The following is a 20,414-nucleotide window of genomic DNA, read 5'->3' on the forward strand; positions in this document are numbered from 1 at the left end:
CCTTAAGCCCATTGCTTATAGATCTAATCGAGCCTTGAAACTGTTTTTTGTTTTCTTCTCTATATTCATCAATGTTCCTAAAAACATTGTCACATATATTTTTCTCAATATGCATGACATCTAAGTTGTGTCGCAATTTCAGATCACTCTAATAATGCAACTCAAAAAAAAATGCTCTTCTTCCTTCAGTTATAGTCCAATACTATACGTTTCCTTTTCTTCAAGTGCGATGCCTTACCAAATTTAACTTCTCAAATGTTACTCAGTTGCTGTATCACATCTTTTCCAGATAGCTCTTTCGGGGGTGGCCTATGATCTTGTTTGCCATCAAAGATCATCGTCTTCCTACGCCTACTATGATCACTCGGAAGGAAGCGACGATGACCTATATAACATGTTTTCTTACCATGCTTCAATGATAATGAACAAGTCTCAATACCACATGTAGGACAAGCCAACTTTCCCTTTGTGCTCCACCCAGACAAATTTCCATACGCGGGAAAGTCATTTATTGTCCACAAGACCGTTGCATGCAATCGGACCCTATTTCTCCTGACCTCTTCATCCTAGCAGTGGATGTCCTCAGTCAAGGCTTCTTCCAATTGATGATTAGAGGCTTCAGTCAGCCTTTCAAGACTCGGAGAAACTGCCTAAGGCTCTCTAATCTTCTCTTTGCAGACAACACGGTACTTTTTGTGAATGAGAGTGGAGAATCCCTTGAGAAGAGAGTTAAATTTCTCAAAAAATATAAGTAGGTGTCAGGTTAGAAAATTAATGCGGCCAAGAGCTTCTTTGTACTCTCGGCAAAGCAGTCCGAAGCCCGTGCAAGAGTGGTGAAAAATATTCTTGGCTTCAATAGGGCTGCCGCACCATTAACTTATCTTGGGATCCCTATTTTCCATGGGAAACTTAAGAGATCATTCTTCCATGGCTTGATAGATGCCCACTAAAGAATAACGGGCTAGAAATGCAAAATTCTCTCGCAAGCGGGTAGGCTGAGGTTGATCAACCATGTCCTATCTAACGTTCCCATCCATACCCTCATACCCACGATTGTCCCAACTTCCACATTAGCCGACCTTGATAGAATCTTCTCAAATTTCTTCTGGGGCTGGGATGGGGACAAAAAGCAAATCCATTGGCTACGGTGGAAAAAGATCTCTCTCTTGAAATCTGAAGGGGATCTGGGCGTAAGGGACCTCAGATTGGTTATGAAAGCCTTCCGCATGAAGCTGACGGGGGTGGTGCGTTTCAGAGGTGATTCCAGTTTTTGGTGCAGCTTCATGAGGGCCAAGTATGCCTCTGATCTTCTTAATTACTATGGAGGAAGGGAGCCGTGTCGCTTTTGCTTTGCCTATCTGGAAAGAAATTTGCAACATGAGCCCCTTGGTTGCGGCCCGCACACGCTAGCTAGCTCATTGGTAGAGGAGAGGTTAGTTTTTGGGACAATGACTGGATAGGGCTGGGCCCTCTACGTGATTGGAGGTTGCTCTGCCCTCCACTTGGTCTCCTCTCAGCCAAGGTCCGAGACCTGATTAGGCCTGAAGGTTGGATCTCCCCATCTTCTCTAGGTGGGCTCCTCCCTCAAACTGTCATCGATCATGTTACAGATGAAGGTATATGTACTTCCCCAACCGAAGATAGAAGCATCTTGATTGATTCGAGCTCAGATGAACTTTCTGTGGGGTTGGCCTGGAACAACATAAGGCCTCGTGCTAAATTGAAGCCCTGGTCCAAAAGGGTCTGGTATGCCAAACTGCCACCCAAGCTCTCCCTTCTGACCTAGAAGGTTTTCCACAAAGTAGTCCCAACTGACACCAAGATCCAAAGCAAAGGTGTCCATACTGCATTCAAATGGGTTTGTTGCTCCTCCCCCTCATTCCCCCAGATTGAAACCATTAACCACCTCTTCTCCTTTAGCTCCACGGCTACCTAGGTCTGGGCTCATTTTGGTAGAATCATCATTGTCCACGTGTCTTCGTCTGCTTCAACGCTAGTTAGAGCTAACCGATGGTGGACTAGATCCTTGCTTTCAAGTAGGTCCCTTATCCTCAAGGGCCTAATCCCCATCTTCATCATCTGGGAGCTGTGGAATGCTAGGAACCTTGCTCGATTTGAAAATGTTGCGATGCATCCAGCTGAGGTGATCTCCAAGACTGGCCATTGGATTTGCATAGTTAGTACACTCCTCACGGCGCCCATGCCCCTGAAGATGTCGACAATGCTTGCTCGAAACATCTTGGCAATTGTAGTCCCTCCTACTAAAAAACTTAGGGCCGAAGTGGCTTCGGCTCCAATGCACGGGCTGAAATCAAGGCGATTATTGAAGGTCTCACCCATTGCGCTAGGCTTGGCTTCACTAGGGTGGTAGTGGCCAGCGACTGCAAGTCGATGGTAGAGATCCTCTCCAACCAGGCCCTTGGATCCTGATCTATGTGGTATTGGAAAGCTTATGTCAAGTTTCTCCGGCAGAGATTGGAGATTGCCTTGTCCCACACCCCAAGAGAGGCGAAGTCTGCGGCGGACAACCTAGCCTGTTTAGGGAGTGCGGGTCAAGTGAACCGGTTCTTCAACTAGTGGTACTGAGCCGCCCGATCTGTCTTTTCTTAGTTTCATGGGCCAGTGGGTTTTCACCTTCTCCCTCCTGCTTTCAGTTCTCTTGCATTGTATTCTGTGATGTGTAAGTGTCCAGCATCCTTTCAATATATATAAATTTAAAATAAAATAAAATAAAAGCAATCCAGACCATCCAAATAGCTGACCAATTGCAGAATGAGTCACCAGCATTTTCAATTGGGTGCAAAACTATCACAGGACTGTAAACCATGGACGTAGACATCTTTGATCACAGCTTGAAATGGTCCAGAGCGGACTTCTTCCCGTCAAGTCCTTTTGCTAGATAGTAAGTAAGGTAGTCTGCGACCGTAGTTTCCTTGTATTTCGGCGGATTCTCATCTGACACCAACTCCTTGATTGGGCCATACACTTTGGTGGATGGATGGAGACGTGTGCTGAAGAAACATGCCACGGATATCCTTGGGCCCACACGGTTAGCCAGCACTCTGTGCTCTACGCTTTTCAGCTTGTCGTTGGAAATAAGCTGCATCAACACAAGAAAGGAACCAATGAAACATGGGGAAGCCGTAAGCATGGTACATTCATCTCTTCTGATAAAATATAGTACGTGATGAATTGATCGAGTCCATCCATCTACTGGACCGTAGCACGGATGACTTATGTTGTAGGAAAAAGAAAAACAAAAACAAAAAGAAAACAAAAAAGACATTCCTATAGATTGGTTGGACGGCAGTCAAAGAGACGGTAGAAAATAAGAAATAATTGTTAAAGGCCAAAATATTCAGTGGAGTGATTTGAATAAAAGGTGGCCAAGAGGATAGTGTGACAAGTTGGATTTTTAAAAATACGCAGTTTACGAGAGGGCCAAGTAGATGGATGGTTCCCATTGATATATAACTGACATGTGTCCTGTTCATGATAGAGGAAGTCCCTGCAGTTGGAAGCTACGTGGGGCTACCAAGGTGTCCTTGAGAAATCCACCATATCGTCTATCAGTTTCTCTAGCTCATGTTGGGACCTGATGAGGGAGATCAAAACTCAAGTGGACCACACTATAGGAAACAATGGGGATGAAATGCCCATTGTCAAAACCTCTATGGGGACACAGAAGCTTTCGATTAGGCTAACATCTGTGATTTCAGTTCATTCCAGTCAGAAGACGGTTTGGATGGCATATAGACATCATGGTGGCTTGGGAGGGTTTCAATGGTGAGTATTTCCATTCTACTGTTTCTTGCAGTGACCCACTTAAGTTTCGAATCTGCCTCATTTTTAGATCATGTCGTAATATGAGCTGGAGAAACTGATGGATAGGGTGGATTTGCAAGGGACATCTAAATGGGCCCTATGTGAGTAGGGGTGCAGGCAACTCGCGTCCATCACGGAGGATTATCAGTACTCATCACCAATTGTCGATTTTGAAAATGGTGGCAGCTGATCCTCCTAACATATGGCATCTAAGCTGTTTGTCCCACTGTGGATGGAGAATGTCTGTAAGAACATAATGATACAGAAATCCTAACCATCAATTTTGTGTCAATCAAATGAAAAGTTAAAAAGTAACAAAGTCATGAGTTGTTCAAATATGAAGAGAAAATCAGATGGTTAACATTATCTTTTCCATGTAAATTTTCTGTTATGTTCCATTAGGGTTTGGATAGTGCAAATGTGCCAGTGTATAGTTTAAATGACCAATTTTTAAATGATGTCAACTAAGGGATGAGTATAGCCTAGTCAACTATAAGTACATAAAATTTCCCTTTTCCTTTGGCGAGCTCTTCATAGAGCTCTTCCCCTTGATGCTGATACCAGAGAAGAGGAGTGCCGCTTGTTTCTATGTGTGTGTGCTGCTCTGCTTTTCCCGATTCCAGGCCTTCTCCAGAATGTATCTCTCATCTTTTCCTTTTTAGAGGGCTGGCCAACCATATTTGGAGACGGATCTCGAATTTCTTTGGTGTCCCTCTTGCAGCCCACCTTTCTATTGTTGCTCACCTCCACTGGTGGTGGATGAGGCCTCTCCCCTTCTCTCGTGTTCCGGCAGCCCTCCGGTTAGCCCCCGCCTTCGGTCTTTGGGAAGTGTGGAAAGCAAGGAACGGGGCAAGATTCGACGATTGCCCGATCCTGCCTTCCTCTATCTTCAGTAATATCATGAGAAACCTGGATTTCTACATCGGCTCCTCCGGTCTTTCGCCTTCGCTGATTTGTTCTCCTAACCCCTAGGCTCCTGCGCCTAACTGCTCTCCTCGCCACAACCCCCCTTTGGTCGTGATTGTTCGTTGGGGCAAACCTCCTCCCGGGTTTGTCAAACTGAATATTGACGGTTCGGCCCTGTCAAATCCTGGGCCTGCAGGTGGTGGGGACGTTTGCAGGGATTGTAACGGTAATATGATCTTCGCCTTTTGCAGAGGGTACGGTAATGCGACTAACAATTTGGCCGAACTTAGGGCTGTGGCAGACGGTTTCCATTTCTGTAACTCCTTCGAGATGACAAATGTGTTGATTGAATCAGACTCGCAGTGAGCTATGGATTGCATCTCTGAGAAGTCCTCCTTCGCTTGGAAGTGGACTTACTGGATGAAGAGGATCAAGAACCTAAGAGGTACGTCCCCGCTTCGGACCTCCCTCATCCCAAGAGAAGCCAACAGTCCAGCGGATGGGCTGGCCAAAATAGGGAGCAAGAACCAGTCCGACCTCCTCTTCCATGACACCCACTCCCTCTCCAGAGCAGTTAGGGGCAGTCTCCTTTTGGATAGGGTCGGACTTGGTTACATCAGGGTAACGTCTTGATAGTTATATAGATATGATAGGTGGGGGGTTTTTTTTTTTTTTTTCCAGCCCTTCCCGAAATGTTTAGGCTGGTTCCTAATTCTGTGATTTCTTAAAGTCTTTTTGAAAAAAGGTCTCCTCTTCCTGGGCTCAGTGGGGCTTGGGGCAGTCAGGATGAGCTCTGGGAGCAAGATCTGGTGATTGCTCTGCTCGTTTCTGCTTCCAAAAAAAAAAAACCATCAGTTGGCCCTGTATTTGCTGGGTGTCGATTGTCAGGATCGGCAGCAGCAACACAGTTTGTGTTAGTCCTTCTTCAGAGCAAGTGGTTTAGTCAGATTAGGGTCGTTTTTATTTTGATTGGCAGCAGGGTTTGGCAGTTTTGAGTTAGCCACAAGTCTGTTTGAGCTGCTCCTTGAGCTTTGGAGTAGAGAAGATGCCGGTGGATTTCTGTTTCAGCTCTGGTTGCAGGTTTTCTAGTCGGAGGTAGCAGTCAGTCTCGATTTTTTCTCTGATTGTTTTCCCTTCTGGATGGTAGGTCCCGATACCTGCTTCTTCAGATGATGCGGGCCTGTCCCCAGATCTCTCCAAAATTGTTGTCTGCTGAGTTTTCCTTCTAGTTTAGCATTGTGGGTATGGTATATGATAGGTAAGGTCCGGTTCTTTTTGTTGGGACCCGCCTGAATGTCTGTATATTTCATATTCTCATTAATGAAATTCAAGTGGAATATTTCCCAAAAAAAAAAAGTTTTTTAAAAAAAAAACACCTAGACTAGGTGTGGGATTTGATTAGACGATAGGCCATTTGTAGAAATAGACATAGGAAAACTTGTTTGGAAATTGTTTGGTGAGTAAATCATGCCCTATTTGACAATGCCCTGCCATCCAATCAAATCCTACCAAGTGGAGCCTATCATTTTAGGTGAGATTACTCTGTGCTGTGGGTCAAGATCATGGGTATATGTATTTACCCAGTGGTCCCACATGCTGAGATTGTTGAGTGACGGAAGTGGTCTACGCTCTGGATGTCATGCCATACTAGGTGATGTAGAGAGGATTGCCGACACTTTCATGTCCAAGATGGATCCAAGAAGGCCCGATCGAAGGCGGAAGTAATCCGGACCGCCAGAACCTTAAAATAGGCGTATCTCACAAACCGAAATGAGTTATTCAATGTACCATATATGATTTTGGGGTAGGAGAAGCTACTTTAGCCAACCAAGCTGACCGAATTTGCAAGATTCCATCAGATCGACGGTCGAAAGTCCTTTCAATTTCGTTTTTACTATTTATAGTAAGTTTTGGTTCAATCATAACTTTTGATTCATTGAGTTTTAGGAGTTGTGTCCAACATGAAAAGTACTTATAAAAATTAGGAGAATAACATGGTTAAGACAAATAGGACACTTACTATTTTTGGCTGAAAACCATGAGGTCTAGTGGAAATCATGATTGTCTATAAATAGTAAGTTTACTATTTATAGTAAGTTACAAATTTTAGGGAGTTTGAGTTAGAGGTTGATATTGAAACTTCTTCAAAGTTTGGTATCACTATTGAAAGGGTTCTAAATTTATTTTTATTATCAATCAATCAATTTTTGAATTTTTATAATTTATTTTTATTTTCTTATTTTCCCTTATGGATTCATGGTATCTCTGTGAGGAGGCCAGAGAAGTTTCATGGATTCAGAGTGGTTTTCCCCTTGAGGAAGATGGTGATCAACCTCATTATGCCCATCCCTCCGTCACTAGGCCATTCCAATAAACTCATATTGATCCGATGAACCTAACCATCTTCTACTATGTATATAATGCTATCACCTTTGGGATATTTTTGCCTTATAATTATTCTTATGGAGTGGATTTTAATATGAAAAGGGATGCAGCCCGTCCACATAAGGACAGCATATTTCTTCTGTTGTTCACCAAGTGACTAGCCCTCACCATGTCTCTTCTTTCCATGTGGCCTATACAGGTTGATGACATGTACTAGACAGCATATGCAACAAAGACTCTATGGACCATCATTCACATTAGTTATGATGGCTTATTTTAAGAGTTTAACTCAAAATCACGACAGATCTAAACTCGAGTAGGTCAAGGCACTGAAAAAAAGTGAGAATATATGGGCCATCAACTGTTGAAACCATTACATGGATAAACTCAGTGTATACATATGGATGTGCAAGCATATAGGTGCATGGATCATGCAAACGTACCTGTAGAAGATCACCAACGTTAACAACAAGAGCTCCATGCATTGGGCTAACATCAACCCATTGATTTTGATGAAGAACTTGGAGGCCACCAATATGGTCTTGGAGTAGGATAGTGAGGAAGTCATTGTCCGAATGATGGGTTATGCCAAGGGTGAGGTCTGGCTCTGGGCATGGAGGGTAATAGTGGGATAGAATAGCATGGCCTCTGGCACAACCCATGTCTTTGAGATAGTTAGAATTGAGCCCAAGTGCCTCTGATAGTAGCTCAAATAGCGTGGTCCCTAACCCTGTGAGATACTTTGAATACTTCATCTTTATGTCCCTAACAATTAGAGTATATAAATCATCATCTTAGACATGGTATGTATGCAAAAATTATCATTACGACATTATGAGTGACTAGGCTGTTATAGCCATTACCTACAAAAAGAACAAAGAAAAAGAAAAAGAAAAAGAAAACAACTAGCAAGAATCCCTTATGGGCTAATATATGGTTTTTCAAAAAATAAAAAATAAAGACCCTAAAACAGCTATTCAATCCAATGTCATAATCGTAATAGTGGCAGCCCTCCTACTATATTACTGAATACGTTGGCCTTAGGATCTCTCTCTCTCATGGATGGTAGAGGTTGTAAAGGGCCCTTACAACATGCTCTATGGGGCTCACCATGATCTGTACCATGATATGAATGTGATATCCATTCCATACATCTATTCTACCGGTTCGTTTTAGATTGTAAACCCAAAAGTAAGGCTAATCCAAATTTCAAGTAAACCACCCGAGAGTAGTTGAGATGGAGATGCTCATTATAAAAACCTTATTAAGGCCAACAAAGAATTAATGGACCATGTTGATATTTGTTTTCCCTTCATACTTGTGGGACTCACCTACTAATGGGTTGGATGGCATAGAAACATGGTAGACATGCCGTCGGTTGGTTTTCCATTGTTTTCTATGGTGCGGTCTAATTAGCCTACTTGAGTTCTGTATCTACCTTACCTACAAGAAGTGTGGCAGGAAATTTGCGTCTAATGTATGGTACAGCTCCAAGTCCTGTTTCAAAACCCAAACACTTGATTGGACTTTTTATAAAGTGCTACTTGCACGTCTCTACTTTGCCTAATCTGACAGAACGCACGTTTTATGACGTGGGATATGTATTTGAGATTTGGGCCATTCATTAGGCGGGCCACACCATATTTTTGGTCCAGAGGATCCGGTTGGTCTAATAATTAGGATGCCATATTAGATTGTAAATATGTAAAAAGATCTTGATTAGATTTTAGGATTTGTAAATAACTAATCTTAGATTAGGATTTTGCTAGATATGCTTATGTATTTCTTCTATAAGAGACACTCTTTACTTCCAATGAAAAATACAGGAAGATTTCCCATATACATGGTAGCAGAGCACCATTGTTTGGGGCTCTTTGATTTTGTTGCCAGAATTTGGATTTCGGAATTTGGGCCATACCATCTAAAACCATATGAAAACATGTCTAAAACATATCAAAGCACTTGGTGGGCCCGACCTGAGTTTTGTATGCAGCTGAAACTTGGTTTGACACCTCATCTTAATGGGACACACAATGTATGGTCTAGATGGTATGGCCCGTAAATGATTATGAATGTTTTAATGGGAGCATAACCCCTCTCTAATATTGTATGTGGTGTGGCCTACCCAAGTTACGAATTGACTTGATTTTTAAGCCCGTGGCCCACCATGGAATAGTGCATCTGACTTATGGGGTAGATGTTCAACACACATCACGGTGAGGCCATACAGCTCGACCTAATGGGAAGTTCCCATGAGGTCGACCTCACACACACAGGAAATGGTTCTATGCCGAGCTGTGTGGGCCCCACCGTGATGTGTGTTGAACATCAACAATGTGCATTTGATGGGTCCCCTTTAAATAATGGGATATCCCAAAAATCAGCTGTATACGGAACTCAGGTGGGCCATACCATCTAAAATCATGTGAAGACATGCCTAAAACATATAAAAACACTTGGTGGGGCCCACCTAAATTTTGGATGTGCCTGAAACTTTGTCTGACCCCTCATCCAAGTGGGACACACATAATGGATGGGCTAGATTTGTGAACCAGATCCCAGTGGGCCCAACAAATGATTATGAATGTTTTAATGGACGGTAACCCCTCTCAACTTTTGTATGTGGTGTGGCCCACAAAAGTCATAGATTGACTTGATTTTTAATTTCAATGCCCGCAATGGAATGGTGCATCTGACTTATGGGGTAGATGTTTGACATGCATCACAGCGGATACACACACACACACATATATATATACTCACTGGTGCAAAACTTTTTCAAAACTCATCTCCCAGTATATGAGTCTAAAATCTAAACCGTTTATGTGATGCAACAGCCAATGAAACCCCACTGCCCAACTTTTACCTTTGTCCAATATTTTGGTGGGCCATGGAAAATAGAGACAAATTAAGGGAAGAAAATGTTTCTTTTTGTCATCGCCCATCAAAGTTTTGGATCAGGGAAAAAGTTGGGATATGGGGGTTTCATGGGGCGCTGGATCACACGGAGGATTTGGATTTTGGTCTCATATCATAAGAGATGAGTTTTGAAAAAGTTCTCACGAATTATCGTGAGAACTGGTGCACATGTGAACATTCCTCTCTCTCTCTCTCTCTCTCTCTCTCTCTCTCTATCTATCTCTCTCTTGCGCACACACACATATGCTCCCTGAATAAGAAAATAAGCTAAGTTGTAATTTTTATATACATTTCCTAAACTGTTTATGTTAATCACAAATGGATCATATTGTGGAATGAATTCTATTTACTGTCGTAAAAATTTTCAATTTTACAATCTTATTTATTTTATAAGTAAAATCCAAATCCATGCGTTACTTATTTTAATAGTTACTTATTTTAATGAAGTTTGTGGTGCATCATTCACCCTAATAAAGGTCATGAATATCCAATTAATAAGTCAGAGATTGGAGTCATCCAAAAGGAAAGTAAGAAAAACATCAGCTATGAATGTAAATTAAGCCATGCTGAGCTCTCACACAAAGGCCAATCACAATTACTAAGCGCTTCACCGATAATGTGATCGTCAACAAAATGCAATATATATCATGGAACATGTTGAGGCTTAAATATTGCATATTTATCCCCTGTTTTAAAGTACTTTTTCATGCAAGTTTACGTTAATGTGGTTTAATTAGAGTTGTTTTTTTATGTAAGAAAACATTTCAAGGTGTAAGTCAGATACAAGATTAAAACGATAATTTAAAATTCGAAGGAGTTGAAGTTGAAGGATTGAAGATGAAAGTGCTAAAGTTAAGACTTAAAGTGATAAATATTCAAGGAAACCAAGTATGGAAGGAGGAAATTGAACATTAAGTTCATTGAGGCAAATTGAAGAAAATCAGCAAACATCGCTCACTCGACCAGAGCCTTCGATCAACCGACCCACTCATCGAGCGATCTTGATTGATCAAGTGAAGTATCGAGAATACTTTGAATTTCTGGTTAAACTCGTTGGACATATTTTGCTACTTTCGATTGATTGAAAGTGCGGGGTGTGATTAATAGATAATATAATGAATTTTTTTAATTTGCTTTTTGGACTTTTTTTTTTTTTATCATATTCGATTAATCGAGAATAGAAGTTTCATCGATCGAAGATTTCTTCAATTGCTCTTGATCGATGGTGTACATAAATTGAAAAGTTTACAATTTTATAAAGTCAACACGGAATTGAGGGATCTCTATCATTTATCTTATATCAGATAGTCAATGGGCGAGTTCAACTTAAGTAGCTCTTAAGAAATCTAAAATTACTACCGTCTCTAATTCCAACAACAAACTCATGCTAACTAAAGTCGCTACTAGTAGGACAATGTGGATTAATTATATGAAGCTGAATACCGTTATAATAAAAAAAAAAAATCACTTTCCATTTCCCATTGCAGCTAATATAGAATACCCTGTAAACATCCAAAATCATATGAAGCCCATCTAATCGATGATTCAATGGGCCAGTTTTTGGTAGCCGCATATGTTAGATGGGTTGCATGTTACACGCAGTCCCCGTGATGGCCACAGTCCTAGACTTCCCTACTATTTTAAAGAAAAGATAAACTAGGGCATTATGGTAATTTTATCTCTCAAAAAGCATGTTGTTGAAATTTTTATTTGTGCAGAACTGCTGAAGAATGTTACGCTAAAAATCCCTAATAATTAAAAATCTACTCCGTCGGGTCGAGTTCATGAGTCAACCCAACCCAGCTAGACATTTAGTCGGGTCCAGTTTGCGGGTTTTCTAGGAACCGAACCTAGCTTGAACATGCATAGTTATGTAACTTTACGTAAAATGTTCCGACCATACCTGCAAGCGGCAGGCAATTCATGAGGGTCCAGTGGATCAGGGGCCATTATACAAAGCAAGGTGTCCTTCCAATTCGCAGCTGTTGATTGGTACAGATCGAAATTGCTAAGATAAGAAACTTTTCTCTTGAAATCACGGTTGTAATATTCCATCTTCACCTCATCTGGTTGCTCGAAGAACCTACGTGCACCTTCAATCATCTCATCCAGTACACTTACAGGGATCCCATGATTCACCACTTGAAAGAAGCCCCACGTCTCCGATGCACGTCCGATCTCATCAACAATCTCCAATCGTCGATCGCTTTCCACTCCTTCCATATCTATGATCGGAATCTGTATATGGGTCAGACCAGCCACTGACGCCTTGATGATGTCATCCGGTGGCAGGATGAAAATGTTTGGGATCTTCACGATTCCAGCATCCATTAGTCCTTTGACGCCAGTTTTGGTGTTATCAAAGGCCTTCAGATCTTTCCGACGGTCGTGGTCTGACCCAATTGCCGTCGGGAGATCTCTGTCACTGGCCACCGCCATTTGCTTCTCTTGGGTAGGATAGATGACAAAGGTTAGGAAGTTTCATGATGCCTTCCGGCTTTATCTTAGCTATAGTTGGAAGTAACGCAGTGATGTGATGTGTGGTTTAAAATTTCCAAGGGATGGGACCCTTCTTGGAGGTTTGTGTGATGTATTACTTTTTATAACTTACATTGTAGCCACGCAAAAGGCATCTAGATCATCCATCTGGTGGTCCCCATTGACTATTTGCCAACTGACCCATGCACTTCTCTCGTGCTCACACGTCCGGCCATGGTACACTCATGGGAGATCCAAGCCGCAGGTACATCTCTGGAGTCTTCTTTGCTTGTCTTACTTTGTGGAGTTGTCAGATTTTTCTTTGTTGGGCCTTCATGAATTTTGTTGTAATGTATGTACAGAAACCTTTCTGTCTATCATTAAGAAAATATCAAGCTAGTTGAATGGAATGGGACGCGAATTAGCTACAGAAGAGTTCATTACGGATCTTGCTACTGAAGTGACCTTACCAAGTTCTGTGGGCCCCACCATGATGTATGTATTGTATCCATACCGTTCATCCATTTTTAGAGATCATTTTAAGGCATGAGACAAAAAATGAGGCAGATTCAAAGCTCAAGTGGACCCACCATAGAAAACAGTAGGGATTGAACGCCTACCTTAAAAAAACTGATTGGGGCCACAGATGTTTTCGATCACGCTGATAATTAGTTTTTACCTTCGTCCATGTCTGTGTTAACTTATTAACAGATTGGATCTCATATAAACATCATGGTGGGCCCTAGGAATGTTTCAATGGTGGGTGTCACTGTCACTACTGTTTTATGTGGTGGGATCCACTTGAGCTTTAATATGTCTCATTTTTTGGATCATGACATAAAATGATCATGGTGCGTGGATACAACACATACATCTTAGGGAGGATCATAGAACTTGATGACGATCACTTCATTAGCGAAACTGGCTAATCCGCGTCCAATGCAACGAGATTGTTGCAGCAAGTTCAATAGACAGTAGATGAGAAATCGGACTGCGTACTGAGTCACTCAGTATGCTCTTATCGTACTGAGTAAACTCAGTTGGGCCCACCTTGAATGTATGTAATGTATGTGGTCTATCCACACCGTCCATCCGTTTTTCCATCTAATTTAAGGGGTTGAGCCCAAAATTGAAGCATATCCAAAGATCAAGGGCATCATACCACTGGAAACAATAGGGATAATGATTTCCACCGTTGAAACATTTCTAGGCCCCTCATTAATGTTTATTTGTCATCCAACCTGTTCATGAGATCATAAAGACATAGATGAACGGTAAAAAAATATAAGCTTGATCCAAAACTTCTATGGCTCTCAAGAAATTTTCAACGGTAGACACGTACAAGTCAACTCTTTCCTGTGGTGTAGTCCATTTGAACATTAGATATGACTCGATTTTGGACTCAAGCCCTAAAATTATCTGTTAAAATTGATGGACGGAGCGGATAAAGTATATAAATCATGATGGACCTCAAAGAATTTACTCAGTACGCTAATGGCAGTGAGTGACTCACTACGCAATCCGCTTCCAGTAAATGAGACAAGGGTAGCAATGGGCTTGGTTGTCTGCCCGACTCAGCTTTGGGCCGGGCTTAGACCTACTTTCTTACAGCGTGGGCAAGGCATGGGCCTCCCATGCATGGTCTGATTAATGCAGTTTGGGCTTGATTTCATGTCACTTTCGCCGAACAGGCCTGGTGTGGCTAAATATGTGAGTGTGTCATATCCTTCAAATGTATACCAATTCATCGTAGGTTATACTATCCATCCATCTTGAAATATGTAGACCATTGATTTAATTCCTACACAATTTCTATCTCTTTGTGCATTTGTGCCCCACATGATCAATGGACATATTAGGACCTTTCAAGTAGGAAATATGAATTTATCAATTTTTGGGTAGAGCTGGGTCAAGTTGGGTCGGGATTGGGCTTGGGCCTTCTATGTTAGGCTCATGTTGGGCTTGAGTGTTTCTTAAATGTAGCGTTTTCATAATTGCAGTAGCCCTTTATATGCAGTGGTGTTACTTTTTCACATTAAAGTATAATTGCATTAGAGAGCTACATATGACGAACTATGGTTCCTTAATAGTTTTGATTGAGGATCTTTCATAAGTGAACACTGTATCATTAGTATATATTTTGTGGAGAATAAGAAGAGCTCATATAAACTACGCTTCATACAAAACTTCCCACCAGTGATCGAGCAACACTCACCCTTTGTACCTGGCTATCACTGATTGGCATTGACTGCTGTGCAAACCTAGCCCTGACCGTATGTGGGGCCTACTTTTATGTTGTTATAAGTCCACCCCGTCCATCCGTTTTCTCAACTCATTTTAGTGTATGGGTCTAAAACTAAGGCAGATCAAAATCTAAATGTGGTGCCAGGATGGCCAGAGATGTTTCAACGGTGGCCCTTCCATCTCACTCTTTCCTGTCATGTAGCACACAGGAGCTTGGTATTGATTTCGTTTTTCGGTTCATGTCATAAAATGATCTGGAAAAAAAATAAATGGACGGTTAGATTTGTAAAAATCGTCATGCGGCTCCATGAATGTTTCAAAGGCGAGCATTTAATTCCCACCTTTTCATGTTCGTTTGGCCCACTTGAGATTTTGATGGTTTTTGGAAATCCATCCGGTCCATCTGTTTTTTCAGATCATTTTAGGGCACGAACCCAAAAATGAGAATTAAAGATCATAAGCTGAAAATAAGCCTCACGATGGCCCCAAGATATCTCAACGGCATTCGTTCAATCTCACTTTTTTTCTATTGTGTGGCCTACTTCAGATTCAGGTTTGCTTCACATTAGGTCTAGTCTCTAAAATGATTTGTAAAAACAAATGGACGGAGTGGATTTGTCGTAAACTTATAGTGGCCCCATGTACGGAAGCGGATTGGCTGATGTACCACACACCAGCAACCTGGATGGCGTGGGTACGTGTCGTACAAGGTCGAACGCTGACGGTCCTCCACCTCCGAGTTGTACGAACGGTTCAAAGGAGATCAAAGTTACCTGGGCCCCACAATGATGTATTTATTACATCCAAGCTGTTCATTCATTTTTCAAGATCATTTTATATCTTGATCCCAAAAGTGAGTCATATCCAAAGATCAATTGGATCACACCACAAATAGCAGTGGGGACAGTGGTTCTCACCGTTAAAACATTTTTAGGGTCCAACATAACATTTATTTTCCATCCAATCTACTCGTAAGGTCACACAGGCTCGGACAAACAGGAAAAACAAATATCATATTGATCCAAAATTTCTGTGACCTCCAAAATGGTTTCAATGGTAGACGGTCAATCCCCCACTGCTTTTTACAGTGTGGTCCACTTGATACTTGGATCTCTCTTATTTTTCATCTCAAGCCTTAATACGAGCTCGCCAAGTGGACGAAGGGTTTGGATATAACTAATACCTCATGATGGGACCCATGGAACTTTGTGACGTCAACACACCAGTCGTGTACAATCTCTCATCCATCAGCACATGAAATGATTGATGGATATTCTGAATGTGTTTCTGAGTGCGGAGAGTGGATTAGGTGCGGGCGGTGCGGCCACGGCCTCACCGGACGCGGATTTCCTGCGAAAGCCTTTCGCAGGAATTTCCTGCGCAAGGATTCTAGATGGGGCCCACTGTGATGTTTGTTAGAAATCCAGCCCGTCCATACGTTTTTTGAACTCGTTTTAGGACATGAGACTGAAAATGATTAGGATCAAAAACTCAAATGGACCATACATGATGAAACAGTGTGGAAAGGAATTTCTACCGTTGAAACCTTCCCAGGATCCACTTTGATGTTTATATTCCATCCAAACCGTTTATAAGGTCATTTTCACTGAGATGAAGTGAAAAAGCCAAGAAATTAAACCGATACAAAACTTTTGTGGCCATATAAATGCTTCAACGGTGGTCACTAAATCCCCACAGTTTTCTCTCGTGTGGCCCAATTGAGTCTTTAATCATCCTCATTTTTGGTCGTATGTCTTGAAATGAAGTCGAAAAACGGATGGACGGAGTGGCTTTCTAACAAACATCGTAGTGGGCCCCACACAAAATCTTGCGCAGGAACTTCCTGCGAATGGCTTTCGCAGGAAATCCGCGTCCGGCCTCACCCAAGTCGATGCAGCCCCTGCAGTGGGGCGCATCTTGGTGCATATATTCTATATCTACGTCGTACATCTGTTTTGCCGTATCATTTGAGATAATAAAATAAAATAAAATGAAGGGAATCCTATTCTCAGGTGGACTATAACACAGGAAACAGTGTTGATTAAATGCCCTATCATTAAAAGCTTCTTAGGGCCCACTATAATGATTCCATAATGTTTATTTTCCATCTAACCTGTTGATCAGGTCACATAAACCTAGATAAATTAGCACTGTTCTAGTGAGCCGCTCCTATCTTCATGCAGAGAGGTTCATGTGTACCCCACCTATCCTCATATGTCCTCGTGTTAATGATATAAATCCAATCAATAAAGTGGCAACTAGAGTTGGGCATTTCTGACCCGATCTAGTGGATCCGACCCGATCCGACTATATCCGACCCGATTCGATCGAGCCGAACCGACGGCCTGGATCAGTGCAGATCGGGTAGGTCCTTTCAAATCCGAAAAACTTTGGGGTCGAGTTCGGGTTGGCCCAGATCCAACCCAATTCAGACCGATCCGGAATCCGAACCGATTTAAATATGAGTTTTCATACCTATTATCTTGACTAAAGGAAGGAAGCACAAAGAATAGAAGAGGCAGCAGAGGATTAGAGTAAGTTCTACCCTTTTGCTTCACAAATAGTAGGAAAAAAAATAATAATAATAGAGATGGAAGATGGAAATCAATACTTCTTTTTCCGATGGTATGGTCCACTTGAGCTTTGGATATGCATAAATTTTGGGTTCAACCCCTAAAATCATATGGAAAAACGAATGGACGGTGTGGATCAACCACATGCATTCACGGTGGGCCCACATGCATTCACCACGCCAAGCTCTTGATTTCTTGTATCTCACACGAGGTCGAGTAGTGAGTTTGAAGTGACGTCACCAAGTTTTGTGGCCCCTACTATGATGTATGTGTTGCATCCACACCGTCCATCAATTTTGAGATATCATTTTAGGGCATGAACCAAAGGAGGGAGATATCATTTTAGGGCATGAGCTAAGTTTCTAATGGTGGGCGTCACTTCCCCACTGTTTTCTGTGCTGGGGTCTACTGGAGCTTTGGATTTAACTCATTCTTTGGGTATTGCCCTAAAATGATCTCTCCACATGGATGGAAGGCGTGGATACAGTACATACATAATGGTGGGGTCCACAGAATTGTGATAGATGGTGAGATTTGTGTCCTGCACGCGTACATGCCTCAAGCTCCGAGTTGTACGAACAGAAAAGGCGAACAGCTTGTTCTGATATGTGTCATGCGAAGACCAACGCGTACGTGCCTCGAGCTCCGAGTTGTACGAATGGGTCAAATGAGATCAAAGTTATATGGGCCCCACGGTGATGTATTTATTATATCTACACCGTTCATATATTTTTTAGAGATCATTATAGAGCATTATCCAAAAAATGAATAATATCCAAAGATCATCTGGACCACATTAAAAATAGCAGCAAAGAATGATTTTCATCATTAAACAATTGGTGTGGTCCACTTGATAGTTAGATCTGTCTTTTTTTCGTCTCAAGCCTTAAGACGAGCTCGCCAAATGAATGGACGATTTGGATATAACACATACCCAATGATCAAACCCACAGAACTTGTTAACGTCAATATATGCACTTGCATGAAAAGCACGTAACACGAAAGTGCAGTTCACGTCGGATACGGTTAGACCGACAGTTCTTTCAGAGCCATGTGGGACCCACCTTGATGTATATGTTTTATCTAAGCCGTTCATCCATTTTGATATATCAATTTAGGCCTTGAGCGCAAAAAGATGGTATATTGAAGGCTGAAGTGGACCACACCACATGAAACACTTGGATTAAATTCATATGATCCGAATTGTTCCCAACCCAATCCGACTCGGTTTCCCTAACTGAGCCGGACTCGGTTTGGGTCAGGCCAACCATGCATCGGATTGGTCCGAGTAAGGTGACCCGAACTCGGTCTCGGATCGGATCAAGTTCAGATTAAGACTTTGAGATTTCGGATCGAATCGAGTTGTACCCAATCCGATCCGATCCGGACCGATGCCCAGATCTAGCGGCAACAACGCTGGTGAGTGCAGTATTGTCATTTGGAAAAGGTTAGGGCCAAACAGTAATATCTATAGTAAATCAAGGGTAAAAGGGAAAAAGCTAAATTTATTCGAGTATCCGTTATTGTTAGTAGAGTTGAGCATATCTGACCTGATTTGGTGGATCCAACCCGATCTGACTCGTTCCGAACTGAACCGACGGCCTGGATTGGTGCAGATCGGGTAGGGCCATTCAGATCCGACATTTTTTCGGATCGAGATCGGGTCGTGGTCAATTCGGACCGATCTGATCTAAAAATCCGATTCGAATGGATCCAGACTGATCAGATCTGACCCGATCCAGAGTGGTTCTTATCAATAGTTATACTTTTTCCTATGATATGGTCCACTTGAGCTTTGGATATGCATCAATATTGGGTTTGACCACTAAAATGATCTGGAAAAATGAATGGACGGTGTGGATAAACCATATGCATTCACGGTGGGCCCCAACAGAGGATTTGCTGGTGTACCATACACAGCTATATAGGTACTTGTCGTGTGAATACGTGCACTGACGCTCCTCAAGCTCCAAGTTGTACGAACAGTTCAAAGGAGATCAAAGTTATATAGGCCCCATAGTGGTGTATTTATTATATCTACACTGTTCATATATTTTTAGAGATCATTATAGAGAATTATCCAAAAAATGAATCATATCCAAAGATCATCTGGACCATACCACAAATAGCAGTAGAAAATGATTTTCACCATTAAACAATTCGTAAGGCCCACCATAATGTTGATTTTCCATCCAATCTGTTCATAAGGTCACAAAGACCTGAATTAAGAGGCAAAACAAATTTCAAATTGATCCAAAACTTCTGTGAAACTGTGACCCCAAAAAGGGTTTAAATGGTAGATGTTCAATCCCCACTACTTTTTTCAGTGTGGTCCACTTGATAGTTAGATCTATCTTATTTTTCGTCTAAAGCCTTAAAACGAGCTAGCCAAATGGATGGACGGTTTGAATATAACACATACCCCATGATCAAACCCACAGAACTTGCTAACGTCAATAGCAGGCACTTTCATGCACAACACGTTGCAGCTGCATCACGTTAACATAGCTGTAGTGCCTTGAGCTACGAGTTGTACGAATGGCTCAAATGAGATTAACATTACATGGGCCCCACAATGATGTATTTATTATATCCATACCATTTATCCATTTTTCGTGATCATTTTAGAGTATTTGGAAAAAAAGGTGAATCATATCTAAAGCTCAAATGGACCACACTGAAAATAGCAGCAAGGATAATGATTTTCACCGTTAAAAAGATCCGAATCATACCCAACCCGATCCAACTCGGCTTCCCTGACCAAGTTGGACTCGGTTCGGGTGAGGCCAACTGTGGGTCGGGTCGTTTCGAGTCAAATGTTCTGGACTCGGTCCCAGATCGAATTAGGTTCAGATCAGCCCGGCTAGATTTTGGACCGAATCGAGTTAGACCCAATCCGATCCAACTCGGTCCGATGCCCAGCTCTGATTGTAAGCTGCTGCATGATATATATGAAATAGGTAGGCAGGTAAGGAGAAAGTTTAAAAGTGCGAAGTTTATCGTACATGGCTAAAAGGCAGGCGGCTGAATGAAAAAATCCTTATTTTCTTAACGGTAGACCGAGAGGTTTCTGTACATATGTTA

At 41.9% G+C, this 20,414-nt stretch overlaps 1 protein-coding gene across 1 annotated transcript; it reads right to left on the minus strand.

Moving 5' to 3' along the window:
* Window positions 1-2,836: 2,836 nt before the first annotated feature.
* LOC131231601 (1-aminocyclopropane-1-carboxylate oxidase homolog 1-like) lies at window positions 2,837-12,509 on the minus strand. Its single transcript, XM_058227854.1, has 3 exons — window positions 11,939-12,509; window positions 7,560-7,881; window positions 2,837-3,100 (listed from the first exon to the last, which is right to left on the minus strand). Exons 1-3 carry the CDS (start codon window positions 12,472-12,474, stop codon window positions 2,846-2,848), a joined length of 1,113 nt encoding a protein of 370 aa, XP_058083837.1. The 5' UTR covers window positions 12,475-12,509; the 3' UTR covers window positions 2,837-2,845.
* Window positions 12,510-20,414: the final 7,905 nt, after the last annotated feature.

The sequence above is a fragment of the Magnolia sinica genome, chromosome 17 (assembly GCF_029962835.1).
Source record: "Magnolia sinica isolate HGM2019 chromosome 17, MsV1, whole genome shotgun sequence".
NCBI lineage: Eukaryota > Viridiplantae > Streptophyta > Magnoliopsida > Magnoliales > Magnoliaceae > Magnolia > Magnolia sinica.

What these genes read in the sequence shown, in the direction of transcription:
- LOC131231601 (XM_058227854.1), bottom strand. Translation starts at nt 12,474, where the DNA reads ATGGCGGTGGCCAGTGACAGAGATCTCCCGACGGCAATTGGGTCAGAC. An exon ending in GAATTGCCTGCCGCTTGCAG is followed by an intron (nt 7,882 to 11,938) that starts GTATGGTCGGAA and finishes TCTAATTGTTAG; the next exon opens with GGACATAAAGATGAAGTATT. An exon ending in ACGTTGGTGATCTTCTACAG is followed by an intron (nt 3,101 to 7,559) that starts GTACGTTTGCAT and finishes GTGTTGATGCAG; the next exon opens with CTTATTTCCAACGACAAGCT.